The sequence below is a fragment of the Eptesicus fuscus genome, chromosome 4, assembly GCF_027574615.1.
Source record: "Eptesicus fuscus isolate TK198812 chromosome 4, DD_ASM_mEF_20220401, whole genome shotgun sequence".
NCBI classification, from domain to species: domain Eukaryota; kingdom Metazoa; phylum Chordata; class Mammalia; order Chiroptera; family Vespertilionidae; genus Eptesicus; species Eptesicus fuscus.
In genome coordinates this window covers 105987798-106011539 of record NC_072476.1, presented here as the reverse complement: position 1 = coordinate 106011539, position 23742 = coordinate 105987798, and the positions used below count along the sequence as shown (strand labels likewise).

The window sequence follows — 23742 nt, the reverse complement described above, 5'->3', positions numbered from 1 at the left end:
TATGTAGGAAGATTAAATTAGGTAATTTAAGTAATGTTTTTAACTCAGTACCCAACATATAATAAGGGTCAAAATATGGTAGCTGCTGCTTTTGTAATAAAAGACCATATAAACTAGAACAATACCAGACATACTGGTGGTTCTCAATAAATACTTGGTGATCGGCCAATAAAATGAGAGTAAAAGGGTAAGAGTCTGTCTTTAATAACATATAGCAGTGTACAGATTATACCTACTGCAACTCTATTTCCCCTCAGTTCTACTTTTTATTTGTAAACACTTGTAAAAGAATAAAACAACTGTTTCAAAGGGAAGAACTAGAACCAATTACCGAAAAATTATTCTTTCATTAAATTTTTGGTTAACTTGATATGAGAGTTTTATTAACAAACATAGCTATTCAACAAAGAAACAAACCGTTCTGAATAAGCTATTTATCAGTGAAAGGTCTGAGTGATAATGAATGACAAGTCAGATACTATGGAGAACATTCCTGTTTTGAATAAGAGTACTAATAAAATAATTTCTAAATTAGCTTCCAAATATGCTTAAAAATAGACATAATATTTACAGACACACATGTCTCCCAATACACTCATATTCAAATACCCCAGGTGAATGTTTAGTGGCATATAATTACTTGTTTTTAAAACAATTACACTTTTCTATGGTACTTTACAATATAGACATAATTATTGAAGTCAAAAAGTTTTCCTAGGACTCAAAAATAAAGTCTAAGCTTTTAAAATAAACAAAAAAATAAAAACCTATTAGAAAAATCAGTAATATAGCAAAAGACAACTGCAACAATTTATCCAAATGTCTTAATCTTTTTATTTCCTTTTGAAAAATATCCAGTATCTTTTAATATTTCTTTTATTTTGCTAAGTAAAACAATAATATATATTTATGTATTCAAAACAATGTTGAAACATGAACACATACTAAATTCTCCCCAAAGGAAAAAAAGGCTATTTTCAGGTTATTAAAGTATACAAAGTGATTTAAACATTTTTAAACTATGCCAATCTAAAATTTAACTCATTACAGTTATAAAATCGTATGTTAAAAATTATTCTTATACTAGAGGCCCAGTGCACAAAATTCGTGCACTGGAGGTGGAGGATCCCTCAGCCCGGCCTGCGCCCTCTCACAGTCCGGGATCCCTTGCTCCCTACCACCCGCCTGCTTGCACCTTACCGCTCAGCTGGCTGCTCCTTAGTGCTGCTGCAGAGGTGTGAGAAGCTCCCGCCACCGCCGCTGCGCTCGCCAGCCATGAGCCCGGCTTCTGGCTGAGCAGTGCTCCCCCATGGGAGTGTAGTGACCACCGGGGGACAGCTCCTGCGTTGAGCGTCTGTTCCCTGGTGGTCAGTGTGCATCATAATGACAGGTCATTCTGGTTGTTCCACCTTAACGGTCGCTTAGGCTTTTTTATTATACAGATCACACATGAAATCTGACCTGCTTTGTACCACATTAAGCAGGCCATTCAAAAATAACACTAAAAATTACAACCTAAGTAATAATATAAAACCACATCATTTTAAATAAAGTAGGAAATAGTTATTTGTATTCAAATATCCCATTATCATGACTGTCTACTAATAGCACATGTGAGAGATATGATTAAAAACTTATCTACCTGTGCTAAAGAAAAAGTTACACAATATTCCACTTGCCACCTGGCCACACACAGAAACTGCCATGTAGCGAAACACTGCAGTTTACAGCTCACCTACCTCCAACCACTGGAGTCTTCTCACTCTTTTTGCAACTCAATTCCCCTCAGTTTTTTTCTTTTTCTTTTTTTTTTTCCCCTTAGGGGAGAGGATTGGTGGTGATGGTGGAGTGGTGAAGGTAGGGAGTGTATTATACAGAATTATGAACAGAAAAGAAAACAGGGCAATTAAAACTTTTAGTATATGAGGGATGAACATTAAGCATGGAAATAATTAGCAATATTATTTTAAGATGTGATTTCTCAGAGTCAGAAACTACTGATAAAAAATATTATGTGCATACATCTAAAAACAGTTAAATATACTTTTATCTGGCAAGCTATTCCTTCTTAGTCATTAAAAGTAAATTACTTGAAAATCTTCTTTACTAGTTTCTGAGGCTTTTCACCCTATTTTTTATAAGAAATACATGAAATTACACTGGACTGTGAACAAGTTTACTAAAATCCCTGCAAGTGGCAATTCAACTCTCACTTTGCTACTTTAAGAGAGCAATAACTTCCCAAACACTGTTTATCTTTTATCCAAATAACTAGAGGGCTGGGTAAGGTGTCTAGATTTGGCAATGAAATATTCCATGTTTACTCAAGATAATCTTAAAGTATTTTATAACACTGTCAGGTCACATGTTTGAATTTTGAGATCAAAAAGCACAATCATTTTAGTGTAAAAATAACAAAAGCATCCCACTTGTAGTCTCTGCATACATCTATCTATATAAAAGCCAAGCCACCAGAACGACCGGAACAACAGGTCACTATGACACCCACTGCAGCCGGCCAACCTCCCGCAGCCCCTCCCCCTGGTTGGCCTCCATTGGCCCCAATCAGGGCACGCCAGACCCCACCCATACACAAATTCATGCACCGGGCCTCTAGTCTAGAAATAAGTTTGATAACAAATGTAGAGCCTTTTGAGCATGCAGTATTAATGAAAGGAGAGGAGACACATATACTACAAAACAATGGAAGAAAAAAATCATTTATGCTTGGTTTTGGAACGCAGCCAAGCATTTATATACTCATAATCAAAAGCACACAATTACTACACAATATGCCTAAAATCTCTCAGTCCAGCATTGCCTTCAAAGATCAGAAAAACTCTAGTTTAAAACATAATCAGTCTTCAGTAGTTAAGAGATTTACATGCAAAACTCATCAATATTTTCTCAACATCTTTTCTCAAATACTGAATAATATGCCAGAATATACTAGTTCACAAATTAAGGTATGACTTTTTAAACACTGATCCAGAACTCTCACTATTCAAGACCTTTTATGCAAAGGTCTTACAGATGTCAACCTTCTATGAGGTCTTCACTCTAGATCATTCCTTACCTATCTCCCATTTTTGTCTGAATTTCTCCAGCTTTTGATTCCTTTATAAAGATAATTGGCAGGTGCTTCAAATACTGCTGTCTTAAACTATGCCCTGATTCAGGAATATCCCAACTATAATATAAACTCCTTAATGCCAAAAATTATGCCTTCCTGATTTACATTAACACTTACTAACCTAATTATCTATAATAATCTATAATAATAAAAGCATAATATGTCCAGATGTCCTTCCGGACAAAGTGGGGCTGTGAGGCCTGAGGCAGCTGCAGCGCCGGGGTGGGGGCTGAGCCCCTTGAAGGAATTTCGTGCATCGGGCCTCTAGTATAATATATTCATCAAAAATATGTTGACTGACATTAACAAACCAGTACAAATCCAAATTCTTTAACATATAAGAATAACATATAACATAATTCTTTTAACATAGTAAAAAAAGGTAAAGTAATTAAAGGAATCAGATTCTTTATAATTCAAGTAATTAAGGTTAAAACTCCTTTCTATATTTCTTCTGACTCTTTAAAAACATTGTTAGATATCTTATTATATTTTATATAAAAGGCATTGTTACCAAGCACATTGTTCAGTTTATGCAATCTGTCTGGCTACATGACTTTGTAAAAGGAATTTCAAGAATGTACTTTGGTTTAGGTTTTCTTTCCACCCTATGACTTTGAAAGTATGAATATTATATTTAGCTAGTTTTGAATAATTATTTTCAATTTAGTTTGGCATCTGCATAATTTTTAAGTACATTCATCATACAGATATAATTTTAAAGTAGCTATTTAGCTTTAACCTGGCCACACTAACAAAAAAGCACAGTTAATACAAAACAATGGATGATCCAAAAAGCACAGCCAACTCTCAATTATTCATATGTAGTTTACCTAATAAATATTTCAACCTGTTTACTTCCACTATTTAATAGTATTTGTTTAATAAATAAAAATTTGTTATTAATTCAAATAAAAAATACATCAATTTACTGTAGGAGAAGAAAGAATATAAAAGATTCCCAAGGCACATATAAGTAATGCTGTTTAGAATATACATTTAGCACTCTTCCACCATTATTCAACTTTTTATTATGTGCAGGTAACTGAGAGTGGACTGTATTTAGCTTGGTGATAGTCAGTGGTACAGATACACAGGCATGCAAACCATTCACTCACCCCACAGTGCTTTTCACAGCCCTATTTTCAGTAGCCTGAGACCTGGGAGGGAGGAGGCAGCAAGTCACTGCAGATGATCACTTAAAAGGAAATTGAGAGTTGACTATAATTTACATTTAAAGCGCTATGAAATAGCATCACTCCTACATGTACTAGTATTCATTACTGTTTATAGGAATACCTCTCACAGTGACTTAACAGGGTTGTAAATGCTTTCTCTTTAACCTTTCAATATCCCAGGAACATAGTGATAGCTGAGAATCACAAAGACAGAAAGCGAAAGTGCTACAAATGTAAAGTGGTATGCATTTCAGAGATTAGGAAACAGATACCCAGAGAGGTTAAGTAAGCAACCCAAAGTCATCCTCAGATTAAGGAGAGTGTAAATCAGTTCTCCTAACCCCAAATGCAATGCTAGTATCTCTTTCCCTTAAACCCAAAATCCTCCTCTTGGCTTCAGAGTTCTTGCTAATTTTCTTCTCTTCTGTTGAACCCTTTCTTCGTACTGAACCGTCCACCATGGCATACACTTTCATCAGTTTACCCTCTAACACTCGAATGCTCAGCTCTTTCTCCATTTACCTTGTTCCCGTCCTCAAAGCCCTATGCAGGGAACAACCAGATCACAAGTTCAGAACTACTACTAAAACTTCCATTTCAGTATCTGCTGCGACCTCTCACACATCTCTGACAGAGTCAATTCCCTTAAATTCAAGAGCAAGGGACTCATTATCATCCCTCCCAAAATGATTTCTCCATTTCATGGCACCATCAATTTCACTGTCCCTCAGGACTGCAAACTTAAAATGCTCTTTCACATCTGATCTCCTCAATACAGAACATACTACTCCTGCTCCTTTTCTCTTCTCTCCATTTTTCCATTTTGTAATTAATGCTTCAGTTATTATCATATGATAGATGCTGGGGAAGAAGTGTGATGTCCAGTGAAAGAAAAAGAACTGGACAAAGAACTTAAATAAGACAATGGTAAGTGATATTTAGAAAGGAACAATCAGAGATATGGAAGAGTAAAGGAGGAAGCATAAATTCCCACTGGGATGATTAGGAAGGATTTCCAGAAGTGACATGTGACCTAGACCTTAAACTAGGAGTTTGATAAATAGTGCTGCAAATGGACTTCTAGGCAAAGGAAACAACCTATGCAAGGTCAAGTAAATAGAAACTGCATGCCATGTGCGAAGATTAAGTCATCTTTGACTAAAGCAATGATCCTCAACTAGGGCATAACAGAATCTTCAATAAGAAAAACGAGGAAAGGAGAGGGGGGTGCTACTAGCAAATCTCCCCAATCCCTTCAAGAAGCACTGTGTATAAGGAAGGAAGGGAGTGTATTCCATAAGTTCAACTATGCAGAAAGGTAGATAGAGAATAGTATGGTTAAGACAGTACAGAAGAACATTTTGAAATAAATCATCAAAGGCCTTCAATGCCAAGCTAAGAAATTTGGATTCTATTCAGTGAGTAAAAATGGGCCTGAGAAGTTTAAATGGTAGATTGTGTGTATGTGTTTTGTTTTGTTATTTAAGGGAATCAGATCTAGATTTCAGGGAAATAATCCTGGCAATTGTACAGCAGAGTAGTTAAAAACAGGTGAGAGAAAGATGGTTTTACTATCATCCAAGTGAAATAATGAGGATGGGAACTAGATCAACGACAAGGGAATAGGAGATTGGATTCAGTAGATAGCTCAGAGGCAAATTAGAGGAACTTCCCAACTGAACAAAGAGGAAGAACACTAGGCCTCTAGCTTGAATAACAGAGGATGGTGGTGGTACCTAGAAAGTGAAAAGAAGTATGCTATGGGGTGCAACGTTTCACACATCAGGACTCTGAGATGATTACCAGACACAGATGATGTTTTGCAAGCTTAGAAGAAAAAGTCTGAATAAAAATGTAGTTATCACAATGATCTCAATTTATGGAATTTTGAAGTCATGAGTGAAAAGGCTGCTCAGGGAAGCAGCACCAGTAGTAGAGAGGAAAAGACCAAGAACAGAAGAACTTTAGGGCTCGCTTGCTTGAAAAGTTGGAAGACCAGGCAGTAAAGAGAAACAACAGCATAAAAGGTAAGAAAAGAATCAAGAGAATATTTTACAAAAAGTCAAGCAAGGAAAATATAGTGGCTACAGTGCATGATACATTTAGTCACTTACTAGCTCTGTGACCCTGGCTGAATTACCCGAGTTCAGTCCTTTAGAATTTCAAAACCCATATCCTCAACTGTAAAATAGGAATAATAAGAGTACCTCAAAAGGCTGTTGAAGATTAAGTGAGATCATTATTTAATACAGTACTACTACTAATAGAATGGGGAACTTAAAAATGCCAATTAATTTTGCATCAGGTTACCAGCACCCTTTAAGGCACTATTTTCAGTATAGGGATAGAGCTGTGCTTGCAAGACTACAGTGGTTAAGAAAGCAAGCTATGGAGTGAGGATAAACTATTCTGTCTGTAGAACCCACAGTAACTGGTTTGTAACCTTTGTCTTTATCTTTCACATCTCTCAACATCATCCCATACCCAGTGTAGTACCTGACCCATGTGAAAGATACAAAAATGTTGCTGAACATGAGAAAACTAAGCCAATAGGAAGGCAGACATAAAGAAGCAAGAAACCTTAGTTCTACAGAGAATATTAAACATTATTAGAAGCATAAAGTAGAGATGCTTTCTTCTGACTCAGAGAAACAGAACTATGGGTGAAATGAAACATAAAGGGAAGACGAGGGAACACATATCAGACAGCTTCTCTACCTTCTTAACAAAGAAGTAAAAGTTCTCTGCAGAGTACGATTACAAAATCAATCTGGAACCTGAAGAATAAATTAGGTGATCCTCCATTCCAATATATATTCAACTTCATTTATGTCTCCAACGTCCTGGCTCAGTCCCCCATCACCTCTCAGACGGTAAAGGTGGTCTCCTAGGCAGCTCCTCTTCCTACAGATTTTCGACTTGACTTTCCCAACGTGTAGAGCCCATGTTTCCTTCCACTTTGTCCATGACTGTTCTTACAAAAAGCCAACCCCTCTGTGAAGCCTTCTCTGATCCTCTACCAACCAGATCTTTAATCATTCTCTCCTCTGGGCTACTTCTGCTCCTGAAACAGTTTGATTACTTAATTTATTGTTCCATATTGTAAACACTTCTTTATGTCTGTTCCAGTAAACTCCTAAAAAGGGAGTACCATCTTCCTCAACTTTATTCCTCTGGCACTTAATTCAGCATTTAGTATATAATAAGCATTCAGTCAATACTTTTGTCTAACTGAAGTGAGTAAATAACATGAGTAAGCTTCTAACTAGAAATTAGAAAACAAAAAGTGATTGCTCAAATCATCATTCAAAAAACCTTCCTACTTTTGTAAGTATTAAACATCAACTAAAATAATTTTTTTAAATTTTTACTAATGGAAAAGTAAAAGGGTTGGATAAACAAAAAAACCCTTAATACTTTTAAATAAATTATATTCTCATAATTACATTTGAATATAAGTGTGTCCATGTCCTCAGAATTCCCTGTGAATATGATAATTAAATTATACTAGGAAGGGCTTACACAGGAAAAATACTGTCTTTTTTAGTACCAGGAAGAGATGCACAACTGCACTGACAAAAAATACACTATACTTGCAGTAGAAGTAGCTAAGGAAAGCATATGGGTTCAAAATATATTTTGGCATGTAAAACTGAGATTATTTAATGATACCAATAGCAAATATCAGGGATTTTCACAAATTAAGTAGGGTAGTTGTCCAGACAAAACTGAAAGCAACAATTAACCAGTAAGTTGCCCATAAGATCTACTACAATGAAGTTCCTAAACTAGGATGAAATTTATCCATCAACATCTTTTAACAGAATCTTAAAACTCTCGTATGCCTCAAGAAGCTTGCAAGACTAGCCAAGTTATTATTACTAGGAAATTTTCTGGAGTCAGGGAGAAAAATTCTAAGGTTTTATAAATTAAGTATCGTATTTTACCTTAAGTTCATTAATAGATTGCTCTTTGCTTATACCTAAATTACTGGTAATCTCACATTACTTTTTTACAGTTGTTATATTCAAGAACTCTACTTCATTTACATCCAATTTAATGACTCACAAAAAAGGCGCATCTGGCATGGCTCAATTGTTAAGTGTCTTACCTATGAACCAGGAGGTCATGTTTTGATTCCTGGTCAGGGCACATGCCCAGGTTGCAGGCTCGATCCCCAGTGTGGGGGGTGCAGGAGGCGGCTGATCAGTGATTCTCTCTCATCACTGATGTTTCTCTCTCTCTCCCTCTCCTTTCCTCTCTGAAATCAATAAAAATATATTTAAAAAAAGAGAGAGAAAGAGAGGGAGAACTTCAATACCCTAATTCCTTATTAGCAAGTTTGTAATATTCAAAACAATCATTTTAAATATTTTAAATGTGGTATGGATATTTTTGATAGGAGGGCAACTAACAGTTAGTTAACATTACTGCTCACAAAGTATCAGGTCCTGTGCTGAGTACTCTAAGCACTAGTCTTTTACTTCTCACATTCTAATAACTCTTTGAAATTATCTTTTTTTTTTCTGAGATGAAACCAAGAGTTAATAAGGTCAAATAACTTTCCCCAAATCACCTAACTATTAAGTATCACAACTGAGATTACAACCCAGAACTATCTGTACAGTCTGCTCTCTTTTCCTAAAGGAATTACAATGACCATGACCTTTATTTTAAAATTCATTTTTTTAGATAGCCACACAATGACTTTCTCAAAGGTTACATTAAAAAAATCAGAATGAGAGCAAACATTGCCTCACCATTATAAATATAGATCTTTTGGTTACCTAAACTTTATCTAAACATACTGTAATCCAACCACAAACAGCTGCCCTTCAGCTGCAATCCAGTGTCCCACAGTTCTCAAAATATTACCAAATTGTAATTCCTCATAAACTTTCTTCATGTTAGATCTACAAGCCTTCTGGTTAACAATGAAATGTCTGTCAGAATAGCAATTTCTTAAACAATAGTGTCACTATATAATGAATCTCAGATTACTTTTTTTTTTATTCTAAACTTTCTTAAGATTCAGGAATACTGTTCTCATATAATCTCTCACTGTTAGCTGTATATTGCTTTTGCAATCAGTTTCAGTAGGCTGTGTATATTCTTTACAAACTGAAGTACATTTTGTCAGAGCGAGCAGAAATAGCATTTTCTGCACTTATTGTATTACCTAGAAACCCCTATGAACATAAGTGTTTACTAAATGTTCAGGAAATATAGTATTTTAAATAATAAATGTACAGCATTATCTGTTTATCTGAGTAAAATTGAAGTAAACCAAAGGCATCAAACCAAATTTGTGTTGCACATAGCTCTTTTACAACCCCAAACTCTGCCAGAGAAACCACTATATAGGAACTGCCAGAGAAACCTGCCAGAGAAACCACTATATAGGAACTCAGCAAACTCAATTAAAGCACAACTGTCACTTATTTCTAGCACCACATCCAAGCAGGTTTTTAAGACACAAAATCTAATAAATGACCTTTTCACCTCCATCTAAAACATACAAATTAGTGATTTATATAAATTAAGTCACTAATAAACGACATCTGTTACAGAACTAAATGCTAATTTTGAGCCCTGTGGGAATTTTGCTTCTTTTGTTAGGAAATTTACTAAAAAATCTTTTCCCACATATATTAAGCCCCTGAACTTTCAGAATAAAATATTGTTACAAAAACGTACGCTGGTAGCTAAATTTAAAAAGCAGCCTCTTGGCTTATAGAATAGTAATCTTACATTATGATATACAAAAACCAATTAGAAACGCACTGCGCTTTAAACAGGGATGAGCCTCAACCATGAGCCCACGTCTAATACCGTAGATAACAGTACGCCAATACAACACAGGTTCCAAGTTGTTTTTTCAAATTTGATGCAGAATGTTTACGACTGTTTTTTTAACTTCCCAAAGTGTTTTCAGATCTCAAAAAGGAAACCGATTCTGCAGCTGAACCGGGTGGCACTCGAAGAACGCTGCGGCCAGTGTGAAACGAGAGAACTTCTTAATGCGGAGACCAAATCCTGTTTACCGGGGCAGAGAGCAGAAAACCCTCGTCCACAACCGCTAACCCTGCGGCCAGACGCCGTCGGCTGACCTCGGCACGGGGACGGGAAGCGGAGACGCGGGGCCAGAGGCGGGACTAGGTCTTTACAAATACACCCCGGGCTCCCGCAGCGCCCGAGGTGTAAACAAACCCGTGGCCGCCGCCGAAGGTAAACAATGAACCTGCGGCCGGGGCGAGGGGGCGGCCCGGCCGGGAGGCGGGAGGGGAGCGGCGCTCCTCGGACGCCGGGCAGCGATCGCCCCCCTCGGTTTTCCAGCCGGGTGGCCGCCGCTCGGGTCCCCGTGGCGGTGGGCGAGGAGAACACAGGCGGGCGGGCGGGCGGGCGGGCGGGCAGCGAGGACCGAGCAGGTCCCGCTTCTGCTCGGGGGCCGGGAAGGCAGGATGTGGTCGCTCTCCCCTCCGACATCCTCCCCGCAGCCTAAATAACAGCCTCCACCACCGCCCTCCGGGCGCGCCGGGACTCGCCTGCACCAACTCCCGGACCCCGGCAGCCCCGAGGGTGGCCGGCGGCGCCGAGTCCCGCGCGGGTCTCCCCGGCACTCACAGCGCCCCGGGCCCCGGAGCAGCGCTCGGGGCGAGGGGAGCGGGCACCCCGGGAAGGGGGATGGGTCCGGGAGGCGGCCCCGGGCTGGGCTCCCGCACCCCGCCGGTCCCGCGCGCGGCCCGCCCCGCCCCCGGCCCGCGGCCCTGGCCCCTCCCCGCCCCGCACCCTCGCCCGGGCCCGCGCCGCCCGCGTTACCTCGGGTCAGGTCCAACGGGACGTTCTCCTCGCCGCTGTCATTCCGCCCTGCGCGAAACACACACACAAGCCCCAGTTAGGACCCGCGGACAGGCCAGCGGCGGCAGCCCCGCCCCGGCCGGCGCCCAGCTCGCCCCGCAGCCCGGGGCCGGGGCCAGGCAGGGGCCAGGGGCGGCGGGCGCCGGGCGGCGGGGGTCAGGGCTACAGCGGGCTTACCTCGTATTCGGAGGTTCTTCAGCGAGCGGCCGCGGCCGATCGCCGCCATATTGACGGGTTTCAGTCACAACACCGGAAACCTCGCCCAATCGCGCGAGAACCCGTCCCCTCCCGCGCGCCGGCCACGCCCCTCGCGGCCTCGTCCCCGCCCCTCCGCGGCGGCTGGCGGGCGGGCGGGCGTCCGCGGGTCTCCGTGCCGATTCGGGGTCTGGATGCCGCCGGCGGCTCGTGCATCCTCCCCTCCGGCATCCGGACGTTGCGGCGACGCGCCCGGCCGTCCGGGTGCAGGTCCGCCGGGAGGAGGCATTTCCCACGAGGGGAATCCCATTGATGCGAGTGCACGGCGGAGGGCATGCTTCCCCTCCGGCCGCCGCGGGAGCCGTGGTCACAGCCCAGGCGGGCTGGGAGGAGGCCGGGACGTGGCCGGCCGGCCACCTGCTGACACCGTCCTGCGTGACTCTCCCGCTTGCTTGCCAGCGCTGGGATGGGATGGACGACCCACCCGCCGCCACCACCCCTTGACTCATCCATTAAAATGATTTTTATTGAAAACAAAAACAAAAGGCTGCGCACGATTCATCATTTCCCTTCCGAAAGTCGCTTTGCTCCAACCCAGTGAACACGTAACAGAGTTTGTTTTCCGCCCTCGCTCCGGCCGCCGCGCTGAGCAGCCAGGCATGGATCTGCAAAGCCCCGCTCGGCGGGAGCTCCCACCCGTGGAAGGGGTCGGGGAGGGTCCGCTCGGCTGCGGTGCGGGGTGGGCGTCCCGCCCGCGGAGGCCGGGAGGCCGGGGTAGGGGTTTCCTCTCCGCGGGGACCGAGAGCCCCAGAGGGCTGTGTCCGGGTTTTCTGCCGGGTAGCTGCTGGAACTGGGCTAACATAAATGTGGTAGATGGATATTTTTAATGTGTAAGCTTAACCATTGCTAACGCGGGAGAGTTTCATTCTAGAAACTGCGTTAGCTAATTAATGTACATGCACCTGGCCCCTGACCCAGCAACTTTTTTCTTTCAACCAGATTCACTTTAAAGACAGGCTGAGCATTTTGTTGCCTCCTATTCTTCAACCCTTGTCTTTACTCCAGAGACGGAAAGGTAACCGACCGTGGAAAGCTTGCCTTAACCACCTCTCTTTGCCAGCGTCCAGTTCATGCCAAGTCCGGCACAAGTAAATGTTCGATATATGATCAGCTCGTTGAGTAAATGCCCGGATTGCTTTGTTCCAGTCCCCTTCTTGCTTAAAAACACATACCAATATTGGAGATACTAATTGCAGTCGTTAATAATAGTGAACAATTGGAAACACATGAGCAAAGGTAGGGGTTGTGCTATTAAGTCAAGCGAGAGATTACGAAATTCCCATTTGTATAAACGTTTAAAATACATACCAAATTAAAAGTGTACTTTATAAAATATTTTACATAATCTGTGTAGGTAGAAAAAAGTCTGAGAAGATACACATCAAAAGGTTAAATGACTTTTCCCCCTTAGTAGTGGTGGAACTACATATATATAGTTTTTGTTCTTGTTTGGTGGTCTGTGATTTTAAAATGTCCTATAATTAATAGAGGTCAATTGTACATGGAAAGTTTGAAAAAGAAAAGCAGTATGGAGTAGTATCCGGAAAATAGGAACCCTGTTTCCTGAGGATACTCCCCTGGGAAGGCTACAGGTCTTTTCTTATTACATATGCATCAGATATCTGACACTGATATTGCACTTGGATTCAAGTACACAATCAGAGTACATTTTAAAAATATCTCCTGACATCACCAGGAATAATTTTAATCACAATAAACTTGAGCTCTCTCTCTCTCTCTCCCTCTCTCTCTCTCTCTCTCTCTCTCTCTCTCAGCATTTAAGTCTTGGTGCAAATGATTTGTTTTAGTTAGGTTCTAAGGCAAAAATCACAAAACTTGAGGTCTGGCTAAAAATGTGTTTCATCCCTCCTTGTATCACCACATTTCACCATTTTAGAAGAGTTGAAATCAATGGAAATTCTACCAGATTCTTTAAATTGTTCCAATTTTCCAACTGTCTTTCTTATCCCTATCTATTCTAAGTGAACTCCTCCCTAATACAATTTAACTTTCTTTTCTCTTTCAGTCTTTCCTAAAAGTTGAGTACAATTAATCCAGTTTTACATTACTTAGGGTGCAGAAGAGCCTGAATTTAACAGCCTTTCATCTTTATAACTTGTATGCTCCTGTTTAAAGATCATAATTCAATTACTCCATCTCTTGCAGAAGAAAAAAAAAATTATCCCTCTCCAATCTTACAATGAGACTAGGTTTTCCTCTGTTACTGTTTTAGTCACTTGAATGGCTGTGTTCTCCACAATTGTTCTTAAGATGAATGGCATTTCTGGTAAAATAAACAAACAAACAAACAAAACAAGTACTTAGTGTTTGCAAATGGCACTCAACTAAGAAGCAAGAGTTTAGGTAAATGTTAGTAAGGAATACACTTCACAATGCTGTGTTTGCTTTTTAAACAATAGCACTCCATTATTGACCCTAGTCTGCTTGTTATTTCTTAAAAATCTCTTAAGTTATCCTCCATGCTTGCCAATTTCTAGCCATTCCTCTTTTTGAAACTTGTTTTTCTTCCTTTTTTTTTTAGCCCACTCCTGTGTCTTACTCATGTTGTTTACTTCTTACTACTTCTCCAATTTTCTGGGTCATTTTCATTCTACTCTGGTCATTGAGAATGTGACTTCCTCTTCTTAGTTTTCATTTCCCAGCTAGGTTTCATTTGCTGTGTGAATGAATGCTTTTTCTCATAGTATTAGTCATTGATAAAAAATGTTCTATGAGATTAGGCCCAGGACCACACCTCTAAGAGATAACTGCTGGATTCAGAAGATGTAATGACTGCATTGATAGTCACTCCCTGGGTTCTATTTTCTGTCCTACTGCACACAGCCGATAATTCCAGTTTATTAACCAAATTTTATTGGCTTCAGATACAGTGGTAACACTGAACAGAAACAAAGTCTTGCCAAAATCTTAGTTCCCTTTATCATCTGCCCTATTACATAGGCCACGTGAAGATAAAGCAAGTCAAAAGCCACCTTTGACCAGTCTCTTTTTGGGTACTTTCTCTTCAGAGTTAAACCACACATTTAACATCTAGATAAAGGCCATTAAAATGACAGGCGATGGGCTAAATTCAACAAACGTTATAATGCTACACAGGGTTGCTGATAAAGATCCAGCCTTGGCCACAGCAGGAAGGAGCCTCCCATTGTTGTTCCTTAAATTTTCCATCCTTTAAATTTTAGTTTTAAAATTCTGTAAGGTATAAAGGCCCTATAGAAACACAGTAGTAAATGAAGGAAAGCTTATGTTTGGGCAAGAAGAAGATACATATACTTACAAAATAAAATCTGGAAGGGTATGCACTAAAATTTCAAGTGATTTTGTTTGGTTGGTAGAATTTTGAGTGATTTCTAAAAGTCTTTCTTTTCCCCACTTTTATTGTCCTAAAATAAATTTTTACTTGTGTAATTTTTTTAAGAAAAAGATTTTAGAGAAATTTTGTTGGTGATGCTAAATCACAATTATATATGTTTGATTATAATGATTTGTTAAGTAATGGACCTATCAAAGTTGTTTGTTTGTGCATCTCATTAAAAAAATGTGTCCACATCCTCCAATGCATCTATGTTTGCGTTTTCATTAAGTAAAACATGAATATGAAATAAAAATGGTTAAAAATAATTTTTAATGCTATGTTACTAATGGCACAAATAAAAGCAATGGAAGTAAATATATTTCATTATTTTTTAAATTACTTGTTAAATATTTTGCAATACAGCAAACTCAAAAGTTTAATTTTAAGAAAAGTTTATTTGGATGTTGGGATTTAGTAGCTAAAACCCCACAAAATACAAATAAAAAATGGGAGAACTACTCTATTGACTGTAGTTTCTAAGTCATTAATACTCATTTTTCAATTCCATCCATCAGTTATACAAAGGTTTTTTTATGTAATCTGGCTAATAAATGTCTATCTTTCTTAATGTCAATCTGTTTTCATAGCCAACTGGAAGGCATAACATTAAAACATTTTAGCAAATTGTTTGAAAACTCTTAATCTAAAGAATTTTAAGCAGCTTAGGAAAATGTTTCCAAGATTTTTAAGTATGTAAATATCATAGAGCTGACACGTTTATATTTTTAATTGTTTCAGAAAAAAAAATCACAAAACTGTGGCAATGTATTCAAATATATATTTATAAATGCTCTGTAGCACATTTCTTTTTATAAGTAATATCGTTCTTTGTTATTGTTATCACATTTACTTTGAAGGGAAAGATTAATATTTTTTAAAATATGCTACCAGCCATCATGAAAAAAGTTTGCCACTAAATAAATATCAAACATTTATACAGTATGAAAGATTTTCATTCCCCTTCTCTTTTCAACATGTGTGAAAATTAAACTGTATTTTAAAGGTATTTATTGTATAAAACTATCACATGTGGCACTAGCTCTGTTCTTCTGTGAATCCCCCTAATTCTTAAATTTCATTTATAGCAGCTGCTTCCTCGATTTTTCATAAAACACTGCTTTTATTTAAGAAGCTGTTTACTGATAACAGTGCACATTCCTTGGTACATATTCACTTTGGTGGCACAGAAGAAAAGTAGTTATTTGTGTGTTTCGTTACTGAACAGAATTTAGCAAACACCGTAAGCTGAGACAAGTGTAGAAGCTTCTATATTTCACCTACCTGTACAGAAAAGTTTCTATAATACCTATTTGTTCAAATACCTTTTTCTTCAAATCTTCAGCTTCTTTTCTTTTCTTTTCCTGTTTCCATCTTAGTTGACAAATGTGACTGCATTTTAGTTTTGTCAACAAATTGTTTTTTTGGTTTTTTCCCAGCCTTTTTTAGCATAGCGAGAAATGCCACTATATTGCCCCCTGATATGTACCTTTTTGTCTGTTACCAAAAAGAAGTCTCTTTTTGCAAAGTAATGGATTCACTATGCATGGCTTTTAACATCACTGAAAAAAGATATAGAAAATTATCTTCATATTCTGAATGCTTATTTTTAAATATTTTGCTAATCAGATAGCTTTATCTTATTAACCAACGTCTCAAAGAACAATTCAATTTTTAAAAATTTGGCTGACCTTGTTATGTCTGATTAAATTATTGTGGCTATTTTGTGTGCAATGATTTTGATAAAGTGCTAATACCAGGGGTAGAAGCATGTGATCTTTCACATTTTAAAATTTTGTGCTTGTGCTTTCATTATTTTACATACATGCAGTTTCATTGCAAGGTTCTATTTAATCCATGTGTCTGTTTTGAGAAGGAGGCTATAAAACACACTCCTTAAATCCACTTCCTGGACATGATATATGGCCCCGTGCCCAAGTGGGAAGGATTCCTGACAGAGTGTTCTGAGCTCCTCTGAACTACAGAATTCCCAATCTTCCCTCAAGATACCTTATATGATGCATGACAATTTAACCTACTGACCAAATGACAGCTCTACTGTCCATGTATATAATAAATATTTTTTTTCCCTTTTTTTTTTTTTCTTGGTTAAGAAACATCCCAAACTCCTCCGTCAAAAAACATAAAACAAAGAAAAAGTCACTAAAAGTTAAGGGACAGTGAGCACATGGGAAACTGGAAAAGCAGAGCTGTCTAGAGGACAAGTGCCAACAGCACACCTGAGATCTGAAGACTGGGCCAGGACCAGGAGGCAGAAAAGCGCAAGGGGAGACTTCTGCATTAAGCCCAGGGTCCTAGGAGTGGACCAAAGGGGACCCAGGTTGGTAGCGCCCCCTAGCTCCTAGTGGTAGCAATTACAAATCCTTTCTGGAGGGAAGTCCTGGGCTCTACACCAATGAAGACAAAACAAATAACAGCTCAGGTTCAAACATCATCAGCTCATAGGACAAAGTCATCCTGAATAATAATAAGAAATAAAAATAAATATAATTATATCTCATGAACTTCAGATATTGATGATAATAAATAGAATATAAAAGAGCTAAATATGAAATTATTTTTTAAATGAAGAATTTCTGTTTTCATTCATGTTGGAAAATAGGTGTTGGATTTGATTTCTCACAATCGACAACTATTAATCTATACAAAATATCTGAACAACTGTGTTTAGGTTTTGGCCAATGGATGGTATGGCACTATGACCTGGAGAGAAAAGAAACGAACAAGGTGAACTCCAAATTCTCTCGGGCTTTTTCCTGAGGATATCTTTCAAAATGCAACTGAAGCTCTGGAAATCAAACAGATGACACCAGTCTCACCGGGTGAAGGGAAAACAAAACAAAAACAAAAAGCTTGAAGATCAGACATAGGAGGCAGTGGACATTTGAGAATATTAGAGAGGAGGTAGCCGACAGAGTAGTAGCTCGGCTCCAGAAATCGGTACTTGAATCCTCTTGATTATTCAGCTGAGTTTTAAGCTGCGTAACCACAGGCTGAGACTGTGAGGCCCGGCAGAGAACAGCTCCTGGGAGATAGGAACTGAATGGAGGGTCCAGAAGTTGCAGATTGCTAAGAGACATGAGAGTTCCAACCAACAAGTACAGAAACTGTGGTGAACACTCTGAACATTCAGTTAAGACCTCCCAAAGGCTATTATTTAGGAAGAGGGTTGCTGGAGACCCTGTAAAGAGAATCATTTAGGGGGAAAGCTGCACTACCCCTAAAATAAAGGTTACTATAGACACATCCAACAAAACCTAAAACCAAGTCTCAACAGGGTCAGTATGATCTGCAAATAAAGTAACCAACGAATGGGGAAGGGGGAAATCCTACAAAACTCATTAAAAAGAAAGCAACAATATTCCAACTCTCAAACACATTTATAATGTCCAACATATAATACAATTGTATTACATGTGAAAAATCAGGAAAATGTGATGTATGGCATGAGGAAAAAATAGTCAATAAAACAGACCCAGAGATAACACAGATTTTGGAATTAACAGAATTTTACAAATATAGTCAAAGATTTAAAAAGAAAGTGGGACATAATGAGTGAACAGATGGGGGCTCTGAATAGTGGAATGTATGCTGTAAGAAAAGAATCAAGTGAAAAGTCTAGAAATGAAAAATACAATATCAAAATCAAAATGTAAGAATCCATCAGAAGATAACATATGGGACACTAAAAAAGAAAAAGGATTAGTGAATTTGAAGATAGACCAATAGAAAAAATATGAGAAGAAAAAGACTGGGGGAAAAAAAGAGCCTTAGTGACCCATGTTAAAAAAAAAAAATCCAACAATCTAAAATATCTGCAATTAGAGTCCCAAGAAAAGTGGAGAGAGAGATTAGGACAGAGAGAAATATTGAAGAAATGCATTTGCACGCTGCTTAATGACATTTCGGTCAATGACAGACAGCATATATGATGGTAGTCCCCTAAGATTATAATAGAGCTGGAAAATTCTTGTTGCCTATGGATGTGGTAGCCCTTGTAACACTGTAGTGCAAGACATGCATGTAGGTGGAATGATGGCGGTGTAAATAAACACACTGCACTGTCAGTGGTATAAAAGTATACCACACACAATTATGCATAGCACATAGTACTTGATAATGATAATAAATGACTGTTACTGGTCTATGTATGGACTGTACTATACTCTTTATCATTATTTTAGAGTGCACTCTCTCTACTTACGATGTGAAGAGGGCCAGCTTTAGGATTTGGTTCATACAATTTTATGTCTCTTCCTGTTTAACATGAGAACCATTATTTCTGCAGACAATTTACTTCTGATCTACCCCTATCAAGTTACTGGCCAATGCACCCATTCCTTAGGTGCTGTAGAAACTGGCAGCTAGAGCTCACGGCTGCACCTTAGTCCAGAGAATTGTCCTCAGACCAAAGGAGCAATGATGCTCAGAGATGTCTCACGTAGGAGGTTGAGGTTGGAGGAGGAGGAAGCCTCTGGCAGCAATGACTGCCTCGGAGGTGCAGCCCAGCCCCCTTGTCTCAGTGCCAATGACCCAAGGAGGCCATTGCTGCTTCTGTATTTCCTTCTGGAACCAGGCTGAGGCTGGGCTACAGCTGGACCCACGTCCTTGCCCAACTCCTTCCCCTGAGCTATCCTGCTTCCTCACTCCTTACAGGTTTCTCCTGGGTGAGCCCCTCAACAAATCCCTCACACACAAATGCCAGTCTCAAGCTCTACTTCTAGGGAACCCAACCTAAGAAACCTGCCTAGTCCGTCTGCTTCTACCGCTGTCTAAGGAAGAGGAGATGTTTGTGTTGCTTCTCTTCTGGAAGAAGGCGTAAAAACCTTCATGTGTCCTTGAATACTTCATGGTTTTGGTTTCTAGTCCTGTACATTCATTTAGTTCTCAGAGGTTAGTAACCATCATCGCTTGGTGGACCTCTGCTAGGTCTGTATGTATTAAAGAAGAGAAACCAAACGACAACCCTGGTCCCCTGAGGCATGTGGGTGGCAACAGCATTTCAGTGCTTTTCTTAACATAGCTTCTCCCATTTAGGGTGAAGCTCTGACAAGCACATCATTTAGCTAAAGCACAAAAACCAAATTTCATCATCATTTAAACGCTTCAGTGCTGCCGCTAGAAACGCGATGGAGAGTCAAGCTTTGGTATCTGCTGACATGTGTTAGATCATGAATTTGAAGGGAAAGAGATCGTTTACATGCTTGCATAAAACTCTTCATCAACTTAAAGTTTTTGAACTGAGACAAGAGGGCTGACATTCATTGGTGGTCTTAGGTATTAGCTCTCCTTTGCTAATAAGAACCTGGCCACAAACAGCCTATATTAGCTATTGGGAAAGTGCCAAACCACAATTTGACTTTAAACTTCTGCTGGGTTGCAGGCCATGGCATTTGCAATATATCCCGATGCTGAGGAATTTGTGTGCAGCAGCATTAGTTTTTATGATTGTATTCCTATTAGACCTCTCAGTCTCATTTGCTGCTACCAATGGAAATGGAATCTGGCTGTCCTAAACACTAAATAAATTTTGTACATCACTCACCCACACAGAAAGACTCCTCATTCTTGGTGAGTTGGATAGCTAGAGAGTAGCCGTGCTTGATCTGATTTATTTCCCATTATAAAGGGCAGATGTTGTAGACTCACTTCATGGGTCAAATCTGGCCTACAGGAATCATTTGCTTGGTCTGAATAGTGTACTTAAGAAAAATTAAATCAACTGTTTATAAAAAAGTAGGAATTGCATATATATATAAATTGATAATCAGGTTCTTTTGAAAAATTGAAGAGTCTCTCAATACTGGACCCACAATCCATCACAGTTGACTCATAGTATCAGTAGATCCCGGATGGGAAACGAATGGCACACTCAAGTTGAAAATTTGAAAACTGCTTGCAAATGTGTGTAGGGAAACCACACAGTAAAGAGCAGTCCCCTGGAACTGGTAACGTCAGGGAGTGGTTGCAAATCCAGAAGGAACAGGAAGGAGTAGACCTGGAACCCAGCATCAGCAAGTGGAGAAGTCTGTCTGACAGAGCTGTGACCTTGGGTGAAGGACACAGCCAGCTCATGATGGTACCTCAAGGAGGAAGCTGGAGGAATATCTCAAACTCACTCTCCTGTCCCTCTGATGATTTGCTAGTGCTCCTCATTGGCCAAATGAAACTGGAATTTATAAGTCAAGGGAGCCTCTTGAGGCAGTCCCTAAAGGTTAGTCTTGGGGGGCATAGAGCAGAATGGAGAAGGTTTGAGAGGGGGATGTAGAGGGCCAGAAGATGGCTAGCTGAATTAGCCCTCACTCCTGTGCAGAGAACTTATATTCTGTTTGTCACAGTCCCCACCATGTTGTGCCCATACCAAAGATACATATTATTTGCCATTTATCATTTATTATCATGTTGGCATTGTGATGTTTCTTGTAGGAAAGAACCATTTCTCTACCAATGTCTCTATCAAAAGTGAGCAAGAAAAAATAGAAGACCCAATTATTCAAGAAAAATATTACCATGTGTTTAATATGTAAACAAAATGTACCTTGGCATGGTGCATCTCTCTCCATATATCTACATCTACATGTATATCTCTTTGACAACTATCTCCCTACAGTATAGTTGCAAGAAATACCAAATAAAAAATGATGTGCCACACAGGAACCTAATACTCAAATGTAGAAACTGGACATGGCACAAACATTGCATTTATTCATTATTTTTAAATTTTTATTGTGTTTAATGTTAAGTGTTTCTATATTACTCTCAAGTATCAGCTGGCGAATAATTAGGGCTTAGAGTAAGTTTACCGCCATTGAAGTAATGCTCATCTTAATAGGATTCCATCACATTGACATGTTCAAAGTGCGTAATAGCAAATAGCAACCAGGGTGATGATAATAGTTAATGTGTGTCAGACACTGCACTCAATGCTGAAGTATACACAACCCTGCAAAGGAGGTACTTTCATACCTTATAAATGAAGATCCTGAGTCTTAGCGAAGTTCAGACTTTAAGGTTACATACCTTAGCTGGTCATCTGAAGCAGGAGGCAGGAGAAATGATGTACCAGTCACTAAAATGAACCCTTAAATATGTGGCACACTTGTGACAATAGAGGCAGCATCAGAAAGTATTTCAAATTAGTCATAACAATAACAATAAGTGATAATATTTGAGTCCGTATGGTATGTCCAGTATAATGCTTAGCTTTTTACAGATGTATCAAGAAACAATTAGAGAAAAATTGTAAATCTAACTTTTGCAAGAAATTTAGATCTCTGATTATATCGCATCTCTCTTATGTTTTCAGCTTCCCCTCTCAACTAGATCCCTCTCATTAACTTATGATGAAGCTCAAGTCTTTTCTGTCTTAGAAGACAATTCCTCAAAACAAAAATAAAAAGGACCTTTTTTATTTTCCCATCTGGCTATCACATACCATGTTTCTAATTTGCATGGTAAAATTTTTTAGAAAAAGGTGTCCATAATGTTGGTCTCAGTTTTGTGACCTTCCCATTCATTTGTGGACATGGACTGCCAGACCCCCTCTAAGGGAGGGGGGAATTGCTGGTTGCAGCTGGATCCCCTGCTGAGGGGAGTGTGGTCTGCAGAGCACAGCTGTCTTCTCCTTCAGGGTCTGTCTCAGCTTCATTCATCTGGCACAGGTCATGCTCTTCCTGGTTGGCTCATGGACGGTGATAAGTGAGGTGAGGGTCAAAAGGCTGGTCATTTGGGCCTGAAGGCAGATAACTCTGAGTAGTAGCATTTACTCCCAAGGTCCACATCTGGTTGGCTGAAGATGTTTAGTGGCTAAGCACTGAACTCATATTAGTGTTAATTAAAAATTGATTAAAAAAAAATCCCTTCCCCAGAGAGTCTGATTCAGTTGATCTGCAGAGGAAGATGTGTATTTTTATAAACAAACTCTTCAGCTGTACTGTGTCCAGTTCGCAGACACCAAGATGGGGTGAAAGTGCAATACTTTTTTTTTTTTTCCTGAGAAAAGTACATGTGTGAGAGGAAATGGGGAGGAAGCTGGGGAAGGCTGGAGGAACCTCCAGAGAACAATGCCAGTCTGACCCCAGTGAAGGGAGGGATGGCTGGGTAGAAGTGTCTCAGAGTGTTATGCAAGGTAAGGAAGCTTTAGCAAGGCTGATGGGTGGTCTTCAAACCAAGTCACCACCGGAGGGCTCTGTATCTTTCAGGATCAGGCCAGCCAGGCCCAGTCATTGGTTCCACAGGAGCAGTCTGTGGGAGGTGTGGTGTTGGCCCAGCTGGGGTGATGGATTTCAGAGTGCAGAAGCTGGGGTCTCTGGTCAACGAAGCTCCCTATGGTTGGGGGTCTGTGAGGCACATTCTCCTGGCTGCCACATGAGCCTACAATTTTAAGACAATAGGATGAGAAAGGAAGATAGAAATGGGCTGTAGTGGGAGATATGTTTGGGATTCAAGGCAAGGTTTCCTGCTGTTTTTTTTTAATGGAAAAGACTTCAGTGTATTTGTAAACCTAGAGGAGGGAATCTGTACAATGGGAGAAGTTAAAATAAAGAAAAGGAGGGAAGAAAAGATGGTTAGAAAGGGTGTGTGTGAGGTGTGTGTGTGTGTGTGTGTGTGTGTGTAAGAGAGAGAGAGAGAGAGAGAGAGAGAGAGAGAGAGAGAGAGAGAGAGAGAGAGAGAGAGAGATTGGGAAAGGGAAATGGAAAGGGAAAGGGAATGAATTAACTGTGGAGGAAGAAAACTTGGGAGCAGCAAGAGGAAGAAATAGCTTGTGGCTATCAATCTGAGAAGTAACATCTTCTCTAAGCTAGTGTTTGGATATGGGGCTAAGGTTGAATGTTGTTGGAAGTCGAAGGAAATTGCACTTGGTTATCTCAATTTCTACCACAAAATCGGAGGCAAAGTATCAGGAGCACTGAGGGAAGTTTGGC

The 23742-nt window shown here is 39.7% G+C and overlaps 1 protein-coding gene across 1 annotated transcript in view; it reads right to left on the bottom strand.

Annotated features, from left to right (window-relative positions):
* The window catches only part of RICTOR (RPTOR independent companion of MTOR complex 2), a 95800-nt gene extending 83986 nt beyond the window's left edge, over window positions 1-11814 (bottom strand). Inside the window, exons 1-2 of the mRNA XM_054715305.1 lie at window positions 11347-11814; window positions 11131-11178 (exon numbers count right to left, since the gene is read on the bottom strand). Of these exons, the coding sequence (XP_054571280.1) occupies window positions 11131-11178; window positions 11347-11395 (97 nt within the window). The 5' untranslated portion in view covers window positions 11396-11814. The remainder of the gene's footprint in view (window positions 1-11130; window positions 11179-11346) is intronic.
* Between the last annotated feature and the right edge of the window lie 11928 nt (window positions 11815-23742).